Source organism: Anomalospiza imberbis, chromosome 1, assembly GCF_031753505.1.
Source record: "Anomalospiza imberbis isolate Cuckoo-Finch-1a 21T00152 chromosome 1, ASM3175350v1, whole genome shotgun sequence".
In the NCBI taxonomy this organism is placed as follows: domain Eukaryota; kingdom Metazoa; phylum Chordata; class Aves; order Passeriformes; family Viduidae; genus Anomalospiza; species Anomalospiza imberbis.
The window spans coordinates 105,266,127-105,284,264 of record NC_089681.1 but is presented as its reverse complement, the minus strand read 5'-3'; the positions used below and the strand labels follow the sequence as shown (position 1 = coordinate 105,284,264).

Sequence of the window (18,138 nt, the reverse complement as noted above, 5' to 3'; positions counted from 1 at the left end):
CAGGAAATACTGATGACTTCAATCCACACAGACAGTGAATATACTACCACACAGCCATCCTATACCCATATAATGTTTTAGTTTTTGTTGCTGTCATCCACTTTCATAAATGTGTTTTTGTTTTACACACGAATTTAGAGATGAGATATTTCTAATTCATTTGTACATAGGCCACAGAAGTTACCATCTTCAGCAATCTTAAGGTCTTAAAAGAAAAAGTCTCCTAGCCCACTCTCAAGAGGAAGCATACTGAGACATGACTTTCAGAACCTGCAACTCTATGTGTGAAGAGAGCATAATTCACAACTCTGAGCTCTTATCAGTCAGGCTTTAAGTGGGATTATCTTCCAGCTAATAACACAAACTTTACCACCTTCATAGGAGAGTTCTTACCTCTTGCTTAAATGAGTGTACTTTCAGCTAGCAGAAGACTCATGACTGCTAGTACTATTAACTTAACCACTTATTCCTCTTGTATTATACAATTTAGGGAATTTGCTGTAATAATTGCAGGTAACCTTTTCATTTTCAGTCATCTGTCATTCATAAATCAGTGTCTTAAGAGTAGTTGTCAGGACAAATCTCATCATTTGTACAATCTTGCTTAAATTAATATAAATTGCAAAGCTCTAATGCTGTATTTCAGACTTAAGCCTTTGGATATAGAGTTTATGAAGCGCCTGCATGAAAAAGTGAATATCATTCCACTTATTGCCAAAGCAGATACACTTACACCTGAGGAATGCCAACAATTTAAAAAACAGGTGAGTTGAAAAATTAATATTTACAACATAGGATAATTTAGTAAGTTGGTCCCTATGGAAGTTGTGACATTTAACTTACATGTAAAGTTTAAACCCTGAAGCAATAACTTGAGACAGCAAAGCTAAATAATTTATATCTCTAGATTTAATTATAATTCTTGGTGAAATAATCTTGTTTCTGTCCTCAGGGGAAGTGGTTTCAAGTATAGTATGTTTCTTGGCAAGTAAAATAATTCACTGCTAAGATAAAAATCAGTAAGGGAGGAAAGAAGCTTTCAGGATTTAGGTGCCTAACAGAAATGTGTTAAAAAAATAAGGTATTCAACAGTATTACAGTTTTACTGATGGCATTGAGGTATTCACTTTCATGTTGATGCACTGTAATTATTAAAGGTACCTCAGGTACTATATGAGAATCAGTAAACCTGTTCGCTGTTGGGTGTGGTAATGCATTTTTAAGATGGTGAGGTAATTCTAACATTGATACAACTTTTATAATGTCTTTGTAGAATGTATTTGCTGTGAATGGGTACAAGTGGTTTATGTTTTCTTTTCAGCTACATTATATTATCAGAGTAGAACAGTTAAGCTTTGTAGTACTGTATGAAGGGGGCAAGGAGGACCCAGAACAAGACAAGACATAAAGTTTGTTTTATTGAACTCTGTCGAGTCCTAGTTTAGAAGAACACAGAGTTCTGAAAAGAAGGTGGCATTAAGAGGTGTTGTGTGTAAAACTCTTGATTTAATTAGATAAGATTAAAAATTAGATGAGAGGAAAAAATGGTAGGACACAGAATATTTCTAAATATATAAGCAGCTTTATCAATGAGTGGATGTTAAATACAGGAGACCTTTCCCAAACCGAACTTTGAAAATAAGTCCTTGCATGATTTGGAAACTTAACTTCTCCTAAGAGTGCAAGCCTGAGAGCCAGAAATATTCCCCAGGGCTCTGCAGTGCAGCTGTCAGCTGAATGGTCTAATATTTTTCCATCCTAAAATTCTGCAAAACTAATCAGCTTGTTTTTAAAAAATACACTTCAGACAAATATAGCATCGAAACAGGACAGCCACTTTATTTTCATTATTGCTTGCAAATGTTTTTCAACAGTACTAACTGCTAGAGTTAGGCCATCAATCACAATCTCTATTAAAATAAGTAGGTGATCCTGCTTCAAACAAGCGATGCTCAGGTATGATAGAAACAGAAAAGAACAGGAGTGACAGCAGCAGCTGTTGTGGGAACTCAAAGGGATAAAGTGTGCCTGTGATTATTTATTCAAGTATCTGTTTTTTAAGGAACCCAATTGCCAAACTAGTCTGACAGTTTGTATTGGGTTTTGCACCTAATTTTACGCAGGCAGAATTCCCATTAGAGTAAACCTCTTGTTTGTCTTGTTATAGAAAACTGGTATTAATTTTTGCTGTCTTGTATTGGTGAATAATATTGGGGTAGCTGGGGAGCTCTATCTTTCATTGTGTCTTCTCTTGGCTAAGAAGAGATGGTCACACTATTAACACTTTGGAGGTCACCCAAGGGTGTTAAACATGCAAGTTATGTTGTAATTTAAGTCAGGGTAATCTAAAGGATTTTACATATCTAACAAAAGGAGGAAAATGAGACTGCAGCAAAAAATCAGGCTGTTATAAAGTATGAAATCCTCAAACAAATAATAATTTTGTTTCTAGATAATGAAAGAAATTCAAGAACATAAAATTAAAATATATGAATTTCCAGAAACAGATGATGAAGAAGAAAATAAGATTGTTAAAAAGATAAAGGTAAACAAATTTTCTTTTGAAAAAGTGCTTATGGAGGGGCAAGGGGGGAGGTCGAGTTTGAAAAGCATTCTGTCATTAATGAAGAGCCCACAAAGTGTTTAGAATATAGAAGTCAGATGTAAAGCTGTCCTAAGGGTCAGTGTTCCTTATCAGAAGCAGTGAATGACATTATTAAGTCATCAAAGTCCTTCAATAGCTAAAATTCAGAATGAGAACACTAGATCACATGATCATTAATGAACTCTTAAAGATCACTTTTTAAAATTCATTGTTATTTGAATTCTTTCCACCCTCCACAGCCTTTTTTTTTTTTTGGTTCTGAGCTTTGAAGGAGGCAAGAGTTTTCTTTCAAACAGAGGTGTGCAGTAGCATAAAGTGTGTGCATTACAGCTAATAGCTGTCTGGCTGATTGATACACTGAAACCCTAATGGAGACAAATGACTAAAGAAAATCAAAAGGACTGTCAGGCTATTGAAAGGCTTTTTCTTATTTTACTCATGTTTTCAGTTTGTTCTTTCATGTTGGAGTCCATGTTGTGTATGTTTCTTGAGCCTTGCTTCTGTTTGTTCAGTAGCTGTAACAGCTTGTAAGAGCTTTTAAATTTTTTTGTTACTGGGGAAATCTCCTAGGATAGATAAACACAAATTGGACAAAAATGGAAGATATTCTGGGACTAAGCCTAGAGAAGAGCAGAATAAAAGCAAAGACAAAAGTGCAAAGTACTGAGCTTAGTAGTCTGTCCCTTTCTGCCCCTTGAAGCTGCTCTTGGCTTCTTTGTTGCTTGTTACACTGGAGGCATTCTCAGTTCAGCTGAAAACAAGAACTTGACGTAATTCTTTGTCAAACCATTGAAAACTGGGTACAAGATCCAGTCAAAGTAACAGCCCTTGTAGCCAGTGGGTATATGACTTGGTAAATAATTGTGCAGTTGAATAAATAGGAAATGGTTTGCCTCTTGCATAGCTTACTAAGTAACAGTAGTGTCTGTTCCTTAACTAGATTTACAGAATGCAGCAGCATAAGGAATTCAGAAGGAGTGTGTGTATATATAAGTCATTAAACTGGGCAGAGGTCAATAAACATCATTATTCCTGCACTTTTGGGTTAGCTGCATTGCAGTGTTGCAGCACTGACCTAACTTATGTCAAGTTGATACATGGGCATGCTTTCAGTATCTTTTGGCAGCAGATTTTGATTTTTAAAGTCATACTTTATCTTGTAGGACCGTTTGCCTCTTGCTGTGGTAGGTAGTAATACGATCATTGAAGTCAATGGCAAGAGAGTTAGAGGAAGGCAGTACCCATGGGGTGTTGCAGAAGGTAAGGCTTTCTTGTGATTTTTTTAATTCATTTAAAACTTACTAGACATGAGTCTGATTTTGAAATGTTTGAAATGCTTAATTTCAGTGATCCTTGGTCTGGAAATTAATTGAATATAGCATCTTGTTATTCTGACAATATTGGAGCAAGGTAAAGGTTTCGGCAGCAAGTAACTTTACAAGCAGATTTCTCTTGAAGCCTCAGTGAGAAATTGTAAAACCTGTAGTAATTTATTGCAAGTAATGATGTGACTTAAATTACAGTTGTTTTCTAGCTTTTTTTGCTTTCATTATCTTCATTTAAAACTTGAATATTAAATTCTTCTTTCTAGAGCATTCACATTATAAATATTAATTTGATCAGATCAGTTGTCATAAATTAATTTTTTCCCAAAACATCTGAGTCTTAAGTGCTGGGGTATAGCAACTGAAAGGTACCTGGTAATGAATAGAGTACTTCTAAATTTTTTTTAAAATTTATTTAAAACTTACTTTCTATTGCTGTAGAGACTTGAAGATAACTGCATGTTCTTCTGGCAGCCATTTCTTGTGCTTTAATGCCGTTCATGTATTTCAAATGCCACATGGCATGACTTGCACCAAGCTCTGTAGTAAAGCAATCGCTATTAGACTATTTTTCCATGATCATTGAGTTTTTTCCTTTGCTGTGCATGTATTGAATAAAGAGAAATTTTTTTCCCTCACTATTTCTACCTTCCAAGGGCAATGGACTATAAATTGGATGCAGTGTAAAACAGACAAAAAACCCCAGCCAGCAAGCAGTGTATGGACCAATACTTTAAAAAGGAATGCTGTAACACTTTGAAGTGCATGTCTGGCAGGAAATGAGGTTTGGCAGAAAGTAAAAACCAGCTGCATCATAGAAGATCAAGCTTTATTTCAGGCTCTTCTGTTGGCATTTGGAGATATGCAAAATTGTGCTGCTTTTCTTTATTTTAAAACAAATTTCTGAAAGGTTTCATGTTCGCAATTATATGACTTTTGGAAGGGAAGAGCTAGCCTAACTAAAAGGAGCCTCTTGGAGTGGCTTTCAGTCTGTCAGCTAAGGACAGAGATGATGCTTTTTTGAGAGTATGACTTCATGTACCATCTGAGCGGAATTTAGCAGTCTGTGTAAAACCATGGAATAAAATAATGCAGGAGTGCAGGTACAAGAATGAACACACAAAGTGGCAATGTTCTGCAGTTTTCTGTAGGATTCACTGAATTTACTTGGGCTATTTTAATTCCTTCATCTTGTTTTTTTCCCTCCTTGCCATGACAATGTCTGTCTTTACTTCAGAGGCACATTGGAACCTGCCCTATGCCTTTCTTTTGTGTGCGCTAAGAGCTTTGTGTGTTGCCTTCTCTGTCTGCACATCAGAGAGTTCTGGAGTGTGCATTTTTCTCCAGTGTCATTTCATGATCTCTCAGGGAAATGCCACTCACAGCATCAGCCTCTTCTACTTTAGTGGGGTGATAGGCACAGTGGAATAGGTGGCATCTAATGACAGCTGCCAGCTCTCTCTTGATCTGTAGGTCGGTGCATGAAATTCAGTACACAACCTTCCTTTGCTTCATTAATGGAGAACTAAATCCATATTAAAATTAAAATGAAGACTTCTGCAACTTATTGGGCAGGGACAAACAGGTTGAGTCTGTCTTTTAAAGGTTTTTGGATATAACTGGATTTCGACTTAATTCTTCACTTAGTGTCTGATCCTTACACAACTGTGCTATCAGACAGCCAAAGGATCAAACAGTTAAACTGGCAAAACTGTGCTTCTGTTGTGGTAGCTTATTCTGCTGCACTGACTCAGAGTACAGTTTGCCAGTATGGCTTAGGGGAGCACAGGAACTCTGCTAGTAAGACACATTATTATAGTTATGTTAATGCTTTCCTTCTGTTAGCACACATGTTGTTTGAGTAAGGCAAGGCTGTGGGAGTAATTTGTTGTTGGAATGAATGTAGGCGGGTGACATCTTACCTCTGTGTAAAGCACAGATTTTGGTTGACATCTCAACAAAAGCTTACTTCTTCTTGCAGTTGAAAATGGTGAGCACTGTGACTTCACAATTCTGAGGAACATGTTGATAAGGTAAGTAAATGACAGGTAGCAGTAAGTTTTCTGGTATATCTGAGAGATTGGGAAGTCATATACTGGAGAAAAAGGAATTTGAGATAGTGAGTTCATATTAATTCCTATACTTTTAATTGTAAACAATTATCTTACATTTTATGATAACTTGCTTAACCACATACTTAGCAAGCAGTGGTGTTGGTAGTGAATTTTTTGTGATTACTTGTTACTAGTCCATAGGAACCTGAGTTATCTCTTAGTGCTGATGTGTACTTAGTTGTAGGCATTTTCTAAAAACTTTACACTGAAAGAAGCAAGACTGTCTACTTTGCTGTGTTATGTGCTGAGGTCTGTGCTCCCAGCAGTCCACTAGGTGACATCTGCTGTAAAAACTGTTAGTTTGATTGCTAAGCTTTGCTTTTCTCCAGGCTGCCAGTGGAGAATTGTGAAAAGATGTGAATGCTTTTAGCTTAGTCTTGAACTTGATGTTCAGCTTTTGTAGAACTAAAAACTAGAAACTAGGAAGTTTTAGCTTGTTGTTTCTTGCCTGACCTGCTTTTTCTCACCTACTACAGAAGGTGTAGTACTACTCACCTACTACAGTAGTAGTAATATACAATTTTCTTATCTGCCTATCAAATACCTGCAAGTTTATCCACAGAACTCAAACTTTCCAAAGACTGGTCCTGTAAGTTAGTGTTTGGAATACTGCAAGCTTTAGATAGTTTGGTGCAAAATAACTTAGTATTTCTATGCCTTTGCTGTCTTGAGAGCGGCGGAAATGGTAGAGTAAAAACATTGTGGGTAATGGGACATTAATGGAGGGATATAATTTAATTCAAGCCAATCTGCAAAATGAACAGGGACTGATTTTTCAGATAGTATTTTGTATTTGTGCACTAAGCTGATAAATTACACTTATTGACAGAACTCATATGCAGGACCTGAAGGATGTTACTAACAATGTACATTATGAGAACTACAGAAGCAGAAAACTGGCAGCTGTTACATACAACGGTGTTGACAACAACAAAAATAAAGGGCAGCTAACAAAGTAAGTTCCTGTTAAGGCTGTATTGCACTTTAATTTTAATCATTTTACTCTCCTTTTTTTTTTTTTTTGGTTGACTGATTTTGTGAATGTGTGGTGGTATTTTGGTTTTGAGTTTTTTGGGGAGGGGTGCTGGTGAGTTTGTATGTATGTAGCCTTCAGTCAGTTGTCTCTTTGCTGTGTCTGAAACTATATGCCTCTTGTTTACTTGTAATTTGGGCTTTTTTCCTCTTTCACTAAGGTTTACACTAGTTTCACTGAACGTGTTAAATGATAGATTCCGTTTTGAAGAGAATTGTTACATTTACTCAGAGTTTTATTTCAGTGGTACTGCAAAGTTTTTGTGCATTAGTTTCTATTTTAGTTTATGAATTTTTGGTGGTTCTATGATCAATTCTATATGTCAGGGATGAATGATCAATTCTATAGTGTCAGGGATGTTTTTGAGAAGAATGGGTTAATATTTATTTTGAAACTCTGAAAAAGCAGACCTACTACTGTCATCTTTAAAATGCTGCTCTAGCAACTCATATGGCTGCTTATCATGGCAGGGGAATTATTGCAACATCATTATCTTTTGTGAGAAGGAAGTTGCAGCGCAGTGTTTGGGGACTTGTGTAGCTTTTTTTTTTTTTTTCAAACTCTGATATGTCATTTTTATTACCTCTGACAAGAAGTTATTTGCCAACATGATGAAGTTACTGAAAGATTGAAAAGTAGGCTCTACTGTATTCTGAATTGTATAATGCTATTTGAGAATAGCTACAGTCACACATCCTGCTCTGCATGTAGTAACTGCATCAATATTAATTAGTGATTAAATAATTATTAATTAATGGTGCTCTTATTTTGTACTATATTTAAATACAAATTTCTCAATCAAAATATAGAGTACTATTCTTTTCAGCTAATGGTATGCAAAGTTACAGCTCTTCTTCCTGAAAAAGATCCCTGAAATTAGTTGGAAATTCCTGCTATTTGCATCCATTTGACAGCTACAAAGCCATTTTTCACTAAATAAATTTCTATTCTACACTCTCTTAATGCTGTAGAAGTTGTGAGGGAATTATTTAAGTGGACGTGATTTAGTTTCATCTAGTGTGAGACTACATGAGACTTCCCTGCTCAGCACTGACAAAAAATGTAATAGTTTGTGTCAGTTATAGCAACTCTTCAGAAGTGTACTTGCACTTACATAGAGTTTCTAATGAGGTCAAGTCTTAAAAATACTCGTTTTCAAATATATGTGTCCATAACACTGTGGTTGCTTCTTCTCACTGTCATGTTTCTTGCCATCATGTTATCCCTGACTCGTAACTCAAGGCTTCTGAGTGCACACAGCAAGTATGTCTGGTGAAAATGTAGTAATAGGAGTGCAGAAGAGAAAATTCTGCATTTTCTCCAGGACTTCTAACTTGCTATTACTGTGCCTTTTACTGTATTATTATTTGCTATTACAGTACTGAAAAGTGAAACTTTTTCCCCCATTATTATTTGAAATATCAAATGAAGTTGTTTACATTTTTCTCTCTGTGTTGTTTAATACTGGGGTTTCTTATATACCTTTCAGAATCTTAGTATATTTTCCTTAGATTTTGGAAAATCTGAGTTTTGGTGACAACACTTTCACCATTTTTGTTGTTTGCCTGCTTAGATTTGTGTTAGTCTGAACCTACAAACTCAGTCTGTTACCTCATCCGTGTAAGAGGACTGGTTATTCTGCATTCTTAAAAATACCAGAGTGACTATTTAAAATTATTTTTATTCCCATATTGCACACACACTAAGATGTTATTTTGTACAAAAATACATCTATGAGTAGGTTTCAAAACACTTTGTGACCTTCATTCACCCCTCCACCCCACTCAGTTTCTGAGAGCATTCCTGATAATTCTTTTTGAGCCAGAACCTACACTATGAGGGTCTGGAATTACTTTGCTTTCTGAAGCATGCTCACTTTGCATCACTTCAGATCACTGTGCTGTCCCACTTGAATATTTGCAGGTGAATGTGCCTTCTGGAACTATTTTCTCCTTTAGAAATCTGTTGCTAGGAGCACTGCAGTACTGCAGCTCAGAGATGAATAAATACAATTGGTGCTCTTTGCTATCAGGGTTTTTTTATTCAAGAGAATGAGGAAATAATTGCAGTTTGATTCAGCCATCTGAAAATGGTAAAATCTATTGCAAACTTACAAGATTATTTTGAACATTTTGTAAGAGTTGATTCCCCAGAACACAGGGTGACTTAGTAAATACGTGAAATTCTTGAATGTGTGTGCTGGTTATGAAGCAGCTGATGCTATTTTTCTGTTTTTATCTTAACCATATGTTGAGTTGCAGCTTTTTTTTTCCCCAAGTTTTAACCTGCTTTTTTGACTTCAGTGTGTTTTTGTAGCTTTTGGGTTTTTAATTTAGTATAGTTGAAACAGCATAGAAGGAATCTTCCTAATAACCATGTGCCTCCTGGAAACTGAGGGGGAGGAACAGATATTAACAGTTTATCTGTGTCTCCCCTTAGGAATTTTATGCTTGCCTGCTGGCCTTTTGAAACAAGTGTCTGTGTCTCAAATTGGGGCAATATTGATTCTTGCATGGGAGACAGAATCTGTATCTCTGTGTGAGAATGGAGACGTGCTCCGATGCTGTCTGGTGGTATTACAAGCATATGGTTAAACACAGATACACCCCCTGGCTCTGGAAACTCCTAAGCTGCTGGTTTTTTGAGAGACTGGGAGGTCAGACATACCAGGAGACATGCAGTGGTGCTTGTACTTTTCCAAAAGTATCTCCTGCTGGCAGCTGTTGGAGCTGTTGGACTGACCTTTTGTAGCTTTAAAACAGCTGTATTTTTATGATCCTAGCAGATCTCAGTTTTTCATGCAGCTGTTAACATATTTCTTTAGACAAAAATGCTAATGTGAAAACAAAAGTATGTGCTACAAGTTTTAATAATACTGTACAGATGAATTGAAGCATTTTTCTGTCCAGTTAACTGTCTTAACTCTGATTTGCCTCCTTTGATTTGGTGAAACATGACTGTTCTGTAAGTAACTTGTTAACTAGGAGCAATCCAAAGCATGTGTTTTCCAAGGTTATGGAGGGTTTTTTCGTATTTTAGGTTTAGTGTGATCTTTAAAATTTTCAATATCATCCTAACCATTAAAAAAATAAAATGTCAAGGTAGCCTTCACATATGTAGATAACTTGGCTCTTTAAATCATTTGGTAATTGTTTTACGTGAAACAATGTAGTTTCACATGTGTACTGTGTGACGTGAGAAAATTGGCATTTGCTCTGAAATTCAGATGTTGTAATTCGAGAAGTCTGTTTGGTTTGCTGTACGAAGCTGCTATCTTCAGTGAATTTAAAAGTAAAGTCTTATTTTTATTGAAAGTCATATTGTACATCTTAAAGATGGGTCTTATCCATCAATGATCCAGGGTAACACTGTGCTCGAGTCCCTCTGACTGCTAAGCCTGGAGCACTTCCAGCTCCTTTTGCCTGTATTCCTGGCGACTTCTGTGAAACGGCCCTAATGCCCTGAAGCCCATGTGAGAGGATGGTGAGATGGGAGCTTGTTTTCAGCCCGTTTTCCGCTGAGCCGAGGCACGCTGAGTGCAGCATCCCGGTGCCCGGGGGAGCTGACGCTGCAGCCGAGCCGCCGCTGAGACCTCTGGTGGCCGTGGGAGCCAAGTGCTCTTCCTGCAGCGGCAGAACATTCCCGGGCGTTCATACAGGGGCCTCTGCTAGCTGACAAATTCTAAACGAGGAGATAAGCCTCCAGGTGGCATTGATTTCCAAAAACTTGAATAGAGCAAGCGGTGGTTCATGTCACTAAAATATTTAAAATCTATTTAAAAGAATAGATGTTGGAGGAAAACTGTTCCTGAAAGCATCTGCACATCAAACCTGTGTTAATATTGACATGATGTAGTGATCAACTAACTGAATTTGAAATAACTATAACAAACTTTAACTAACAATTTTTCCTTTTAGTGTGAAAAATTTGCTTTTGGGGGAGCACATAATTAGCTTTAGGCATCTAATAATATTGAATTTACTTTTTTAAATTATTGCTTTTTGGTTTTGTGGTTTTATTTAAGCATGCTAAGCTAAGCTTCTGTATTTTTTGTTTTTTAGATTTGACACAGTTGAAGGCATGTAAGTGGTGATTTAAATTTTTCCAAAAAACTTAAGACAAAAATTCTATAAAGACAAAAAGGATTTCACTGTTTGATGTTTCAAATTTAAAACAATTTCCTGGTATCCCGCTCTTAGCATTGTTTTTTCCACTAGCAGCTGGTTTGTTTTTTTTTTTTTCCTGAAGCTGTGCTACTGTAAATTTTAGGCATTTATAAATGCTTACAGTGACAAATACCTCTGTAAAAACCCATCCTCTTTAGAAGCCTTTTGGCTAAGATTCAAGTCAAATTTGGTCAAATTTCAAAAATCAGTAGAAGTGCATAAATTATGGAATTCCCCCAGTTTCTATCCATAGCTCAGTCATCTTTATATAGATGCTTATAAAGAATTAGTGGAATTTTTATCCATACCTGTAAATTCTTCATTGAATTGGGGATTTAGTAGCTTTAATAATTTCTGACCACGATTTTATCTTATTACCTGCTTGCAGAGATTCTACTTTGCACATATCTAGAATAATTTTAATTTTTGCAGAATAACTTAGAGGACTATTATTAGAGCACATGTTCTCTGAAATTAGTTAAATGTTTTACATCTTTGTTTAGTGGTTTGTGAGTTTTTTTCCCTTCAGCTCATTTTTTTTTCTGTGTTTGTGTCTGGCTGTTTGTTTGTTTGTTTTTGTTTAAATCCCTCATATAATTTTGTCCTGAAATACAGTGTGATGTGCTTTTACCTGTGTCACATACTTAGGACCTAATAAAAGTAGTTGTGACCTATGCTGTAAAGCTCTCAGCTGTAAATGCTCACTTGTCAGTTAATCAGATTTTCTGTGCAGACTGATTTTTACTACTTTCTCAAATACAGCTTGCATGACATCCCCATTGGATTTACTAAGTTTTCAATCAAAGGACAGTTCTGCACCCCTTTCAAGTTAAAACTGAAGCAATGATTCCTCAGTATTTATTCTACTTTGTAGTTGAATTTTGGAAGAGCAGATGCATTTGAGAACTTTACATCTCTAGAAGAAAATAGTATTGTTTTGACAGCTGCTTAGCTTCCACAAGTACTGCTACTCACTTCTTCTTTCACTTCCTTAGTACTTTTGTGCATTATTGTACCTCACCTGTGTTTAACCAATAATTTTTTCCTTGTAAAAGATTGCTAGCAGTTGGCCTTTTGAAGGACTAAAGTAAAAATTAAACTGAAGATCAATTTCAGTTCTGTATATTATACAACATTTTACTCACAAGTCCAAGCATTGCATCTATTAATTCAGATTCAGTTTAATATATACATTAGATATCCTCTGATGATTGATTGTAACAATTCCAAATATAATCAGCTCTTCATTTTCACCAACACAATAGTTAAAACTTTGTCCTTTTAAGCCATAGATACTCAAAACTGAAATAAGAGGCCAGTGATTTGGTTTGATTGCTCTTTGTGGAACAGCAGACTCCTAACAAAACTCTGTAGCAATCATCACTAGATCTCAATCATCCTGTTTTATTAGATGTTTATAGTGAAAGCTACTATTTAAAATCCATATCACCATAACATGGATAGCAGGCTTATACAGCTTTAAAATTTTGGTACAATCCAGGAAAGTATACCATAAAGTATATGTAATGTATAAAAATAATGTACATTATTTTTATATATTACATTTATTAATAGCTTTCTAAAGGAAAACCTTCCAACTAACACTTTGAAATACTGATGTTCAGTTGTCCAGACCTTTTTTTCAAAGCTGATCTCTCTTAAAACTATGACCAGAGCATTCAACACAGTTGAAATGTTAAGTGTCTCTTGGGCTCACTTGGGAACAATAAAGATTTAGAGAGAAAATAGGACTTTAGTCTACAGTGCTACTAATTTTCTTATTATGTACATTAATTTTTTTATATATTTGAATTATGGGGAAGAAAAAGATGCCTGAAGATCACTTGGAAGGTGCTAATTTTCTTTTTCTTGTTTTAACATTGATTTCCTCTCTTTCCATGACCAGGTGGTTCTACATATAGAAAGTCAAGAGTTTCTGTTAACCTAAATGTAGTATAAATAATTGTGGGGGAGGAAAAGACATTGTATGAAATATCTTTCTGAGTAAAGCTTATTTAAACAGTTAATATAATAATGTAAATTGAATTTAAGCTAGCAGTGCCTACAGCAATGTGTTTCTGTTACTGCTTCAGCATTTTTATCTTGCTTTTTCCAGATGTCCTAATGTAACAGACAGGGGAAAAAGTTCTTACTAGCTAACTGCTTCTTCTGGATTTATGGCAGGAGCCCGTTGGCACAGATGGAAGAGGAAAGGAGGGAACATGTAGCCAAAATGAAAAAAATGGAAATGGAAATGGAACAGGTGTTCGAGATGAAAGTCAAAGAAAAAGTTCAGAAACTGAAGGACTCCGAAGCTGAGGTAATGAAAATGTTTTAAACACCAATATAACTTGAGGCTGAACAAGTGTAGAGATGGGACTTTTGGCCAAGACTTAGCAACATAATTGATTCCATAGTTGGTTTATATGTGTAAAGACAACACTGTTCTTCTTCCTCAGCTTGTTGCCTTTGCTGAAATGGTGTAAGTCTAAACTTAAAATGTAATTTAATGTTCACATGCGTTCTATTTTTATTTTCAGTCATAGCATGTTAAAATACTCTTAACTTCCTTACCCTCTTCTTCTCCCTTTTCTTTGGGATATTTTGTGTTTATTCTTCCATATGATTTTGAAAGTTCTTGAGACTTTTATGGCTTACATAAGTTAATGCAATAATGACCACTTGTTGTGTGTATTGAAAAAGCATTTCAGGAATTGGACACAATACCTATAGGGCATCACCTAACTGAGAATTACTAGGCTAAGGAAGAGTCAGGTATTTAATTTTGTCAGTGTTCTGGTATCATTTGAACAAATTTTATGGATACTTAACTCTAATTTCTGTCATCTCCAGGTGAAGTCCTCACAGTGAAACTGGTTTTTTACAGGCTTCGAGGGGCTCTTTTTAAAGGAATATTATAATTGGAAGTTTAAATAAAACTTATGAAGTAGAAGTAAAAAATTAAGTAATTTTTTAAGTTTTGGGAAAACAGTTTCTCACAAGAAGCCTAATAGAGAAGTTCAGAACTGTCAAAGATCCTTAAGAAAGTTTGTCTCCAAATCTGAGGAAAAATGAGGAAACTTGGAAGGGTAGTTGAAATGCTTGGCAGTCTAGGCACTGTAAGGTGTTAAGGCATACTGGATCAAAGGAAAAAGATTTAGATTTTTTTTTTTGAGAACTGAATAGATAGGGATATGAATAGTAAGATATACCAATCAGAAATTTGAGGATTTTAAATCTATATGTTTTATCTGGATCCTGGTTTTTATAGTCACAAAACTACAAAATTTATCCTTTCTTTGATTTCTGTCTTGAATCTTTTTGAACCATCTTTTAATACTTCTGGTGCCCACATTCTCCTTGCTATGTGAAATACAAAAATACTTCAGGTTTTCATGTACTATTTCATGACTTTTTGACTGAGTGTTATCCTGTGATACTAGTTTTTTATGTTCATGCAATTCATGACTTTGTAAACTTCTGATGTATTTATCTAAATGTAGAAAAGTAGGCAACAGAGTGCCATGTAAAAATGTGTAGAAGGAAATAGGTTTTCAAGGGCTGTGTAAACCAGGGTCATGCAAGAGAGTAAGGAAAGAGGAAGTTTTACATCACTTTCTCTGAAGTGTGGACATGAGGTCGAGGGAGAGGATTCTGCCCCTCTACTCTGCTGTGGTGAAACCCCACCTGCAGTGCTGCATCCAGTTCTGGGGTCCAAGCACAAGAAGGACATGAGACTGTTGGAGTGAGTCCAGAGGAGGCCACTAAGACAATTAGAGGGATGGAGCAGCTCTTGTATGAGTGAAGGCTCATACGGAGTGAAGAGAATTGGAATTACTTAGCCTGGAAAAGAGGCGGTTTTGTGGTGGCCTAATTGTGGCCTTCCAGTATTGAAGGGACCCAACAAGAAAGATGGAGAGGGACTATTTACAGGGGTATGGAGTGACAGGACAAGGGGAATGGCTCTGAACTGAAAGAAAGTAGGTTTAGATCAGATATTAGGAGAAAGATCTTTATTATGAGAGTGGTGAGGCACTGAAACAGGTTGTCCAGAGAAGTTGTGGGTACCCCAACTCTGGACATGGTCAAAACCAGGCTGGATGGGACTTTGAGCATCCAGGTCCCTTCCCTTGGCAGGTGGGATGGAATTAAATGATCTTTAAAGTCCCTTCCAACCCAAACCATTCTATGATTTAACTCAGTTCAAAAAAACATTACACCACACAAAAGGAAACACTTCTCCTGACAAGTGTTTCCATCCTCACATACAACACATTTGAGTATCAGTCTGTCCCATCAACTTGCAGGAGAGAATTCTTGTTCTGTTTTGGAATGTAGACAATTCACTTCTTCAATAATACTAATTCATTTAATTAGTGAATAAATTAATCTACTTATTTTTTTTTCAAATAGATCCACAATATAGTTACTGCTATAGCATGAAATCAGTATTTTGGGGTTCCCCCCCCCCCAGAAAGTCAAAGATGCTGCTCTTTTATGCGTTAGTGATACTCAAATGCTCTGCAATTTGCTGCTTAATGTTTGTGTTGAATACCAAAGTGTTTTTTAATTTCCTTTTATTTGCCAAACATAGCTGCTTACAAATCCTGTTTGCAAACTGGGTAGCATTTGGGGCATTTTCTGTTTACTGTAGAATGAAGCTATGGGATTAATAATCTTTTGGTTTCAGTTACTGGCAATACCTATCACCTTAGAGTTTCTAGTCTGAGCTACTGTCTCTGAAGAAAAATAGAATGCATAATTTTGTTGCATTAGTAAGTTCAGTTGCTGATGTCTGTACAGTTCCAAAAGTTGCTGTGTTTTCTGCACCTACTGACTCTGTAATCTTCTACAGCTGCAGCGACGCCATGAGCAAATGAAAAAGAATTTGGAGGCACAACACAAAGAATTGGAGGAAAAGCGTCGTCAGTTTGAGGATGAGAAAGCGAACTGGGAGGCTCAACAACGTATTTTGGAACAACAGAATTCTTCCAGGTAAATTGGAGTCTTGTCCTGCAGTTCACGGTAAAAATTCTGTGGCTTTCTGCCCAAAGGTAATTTCTGAGACAGTAATGGTCCATCCATGGTAGTTGACCACTATGGAAGAGTCACTTAAAAACCAAGAAAAGTCTTGAACTGCTTTTAGTTACAAATGACCATATTTCAGCAATAGTGTGAAGATTATTAGCCTCTATAGTGGGTTTTAGCCTGCAAAAACATGGTATCCACACATAAATATATCTGTGTAAATAAATGTTTATATTGATAGATTGCATCAGACTTCTGGGGTGTGAGGAATTAAAGTTCTGAGAATTAAAATGTTTAATTCCCTCAGTTCTTGGGAGGGGAAATCTGGTGATAACTGCACTGCTTGATTCACACATTACAAGTACTGTGTACTTAGTAAGTTCCTCCATTGTGTTGTAACCAGTAAAGCCTTATTAAAATGCCTGTTTTAAAAGGTGTATATAATTTTTCAAAAAAATCAGAACATGTATGCATTATTTAACAAACCTTTTCTTTTAATGTCATTTTAGAACTTTGGAAAAGAATAAGAAGAAAGGGAAGATATTTTAAATGCATCATTTTGACCACCAGTTATGTATTAGTTGCCAATATGCCAGCCTGGACATCAGTGTTTGTTGGATCCGTTTGACCAATTTTGCACCAGTCGTATCCATAGTAATGGATTTAACAGCATGACAAATTTTTGTTAATTTTGATGGAGAATGAGATGCCTTGAATTGTCTAGGGTGTTGTGTACTTGGAAAAATAACAGCTCTAAGTACCTTTTTTCATTCTTTTTTTTTTTTTGAACAGGTGTCATTTTAATGCAAAAGAAAACATTTTACTGTTGTACAATCATGTTCTGGTGGTTTGACGGTTTACAGGATATCAATAAATGCAGGACTCTAGACGGTTTTTAGTGAGGATAAATTGCCATAATATGATGCAAACAATGCTTCTCTATTATTATAATAAAAATTCCATTCAGTGCAGCATATACAATAATGTAATTTAGTCTAACACAGTTGACCCTATTTTTGACACTTCCATTGTTTAAAAGGACACATGGAAAAACAAAAGTTGTAAGCTTACAGTGCACCTAAGCTTTTTATAACAACCCTTTTATGTTTTGGATTCTTTAAATATATGCTATTCTCATTTAGTAACTTCTTTAGCCAGAAGGATCTCATTACTGCTTCATTTTTTGTAATAACGTTTAATTTAGATATTTTTCCATATATTGGCCCTCCTAAATAGAATATAGCTTCTTTCATATGGTAGGAACCAGTGAGTAAAACTTTCCTTTAACTCCCTTTTTACATTTTATGGTAAGTAGCAGGAAAACGCATTTATAGGTCATTTCTAGGCAAAATTGTGGAGTTAACTACCAACCTGTTTCTACCTGTGTGCAGTCTTTCTTTATTTTACTAGAAATGGGAATATGGCCTCGAGAAAAACATCACCATTTTGCATTTAGCTGTATTCATATACTGCATTTCTGTATTTTTGTTTGTATTGTAAAAAGTTACATAATAAACAATGTTGTGATGTAACACGCTGCTGTGTCAGGAACTGTGATGGAGTTGAACAGCTGAGTACTTCTCTGGAAATGTGTGAACTTTCTCTCTGATTGACCTGTGTCTTTGATTTCATCTGAGGAATCAGTTTAAAGTGTAGAAGACCCCATTTCCATGGCCATGCTCTGAACTGGCTAAACAAGGATCTTTCTCTCCAGGAGAGGGCACCAAGTGCCTGCACACGCTGTGCTGTGTCCCGCCAGCTCCCCTTCTGGCAGTCCTGCTTTTCCCACTGTTCTTACTGTCTTCTGCAAGCTTTTAGGAGGATCTGGTGGATGGGTGGGAAACAACACAATTGTAAGTTGTTAAAA

At 36.0% G+C, this 18,138-nt stretch overlaps 1 protein-coding gene across 2 annotated transcripts in view; it reads left to right on the top strand.

The window, feature by feature from the left end:
• SEPTIN7 (septin 7) overlaps positions 1-17,803 on the top strand; it is a 59,940-nt gene extending 42,137 nt beyond the window's left edge. The window contains exons 5-13 of one of the 2 annotated variants that reach the window (XM_068203823.1): positions 647-764; positions 2,453-2,545; positions 3,769-3,865; positions 5,912-5,963; positions 6,874-6,999; positions 11,139-11,159; positions 13,428-13,563; positions 16,099-16,238; positions 16,781-17,803. In XM_068203823.1, the coding sequence (XP_068059924.1) occupies positions 647-764; positions 2,453-2,545; positions 3,769-3,865; positions 5,912-5,963; positions 6,874-6,999; positions 11,139-11,159; positions 13,428-13,563; positions 16,099-16,238; positions 16,781-16,820 (823 nt within the window). In that variant the 3' untranslated portion in view covers positions 16,821-17,803. The remainder of the gene's footprint in view (positions 1-646; positions 765-2,452; positions 2,546-3,768; positions 3,866-5,911; positions 5,964-6,873; positions 7,000-11,138; positions 11,160-13,427; positions 13,564-16,098; positions 16,239-16,780) is intronic. The other variant, XM_068203832.1, reaches the window with a different exon arrangement.
• Positions 17,804-18,138: the final 335 nt, after the last annotated feature.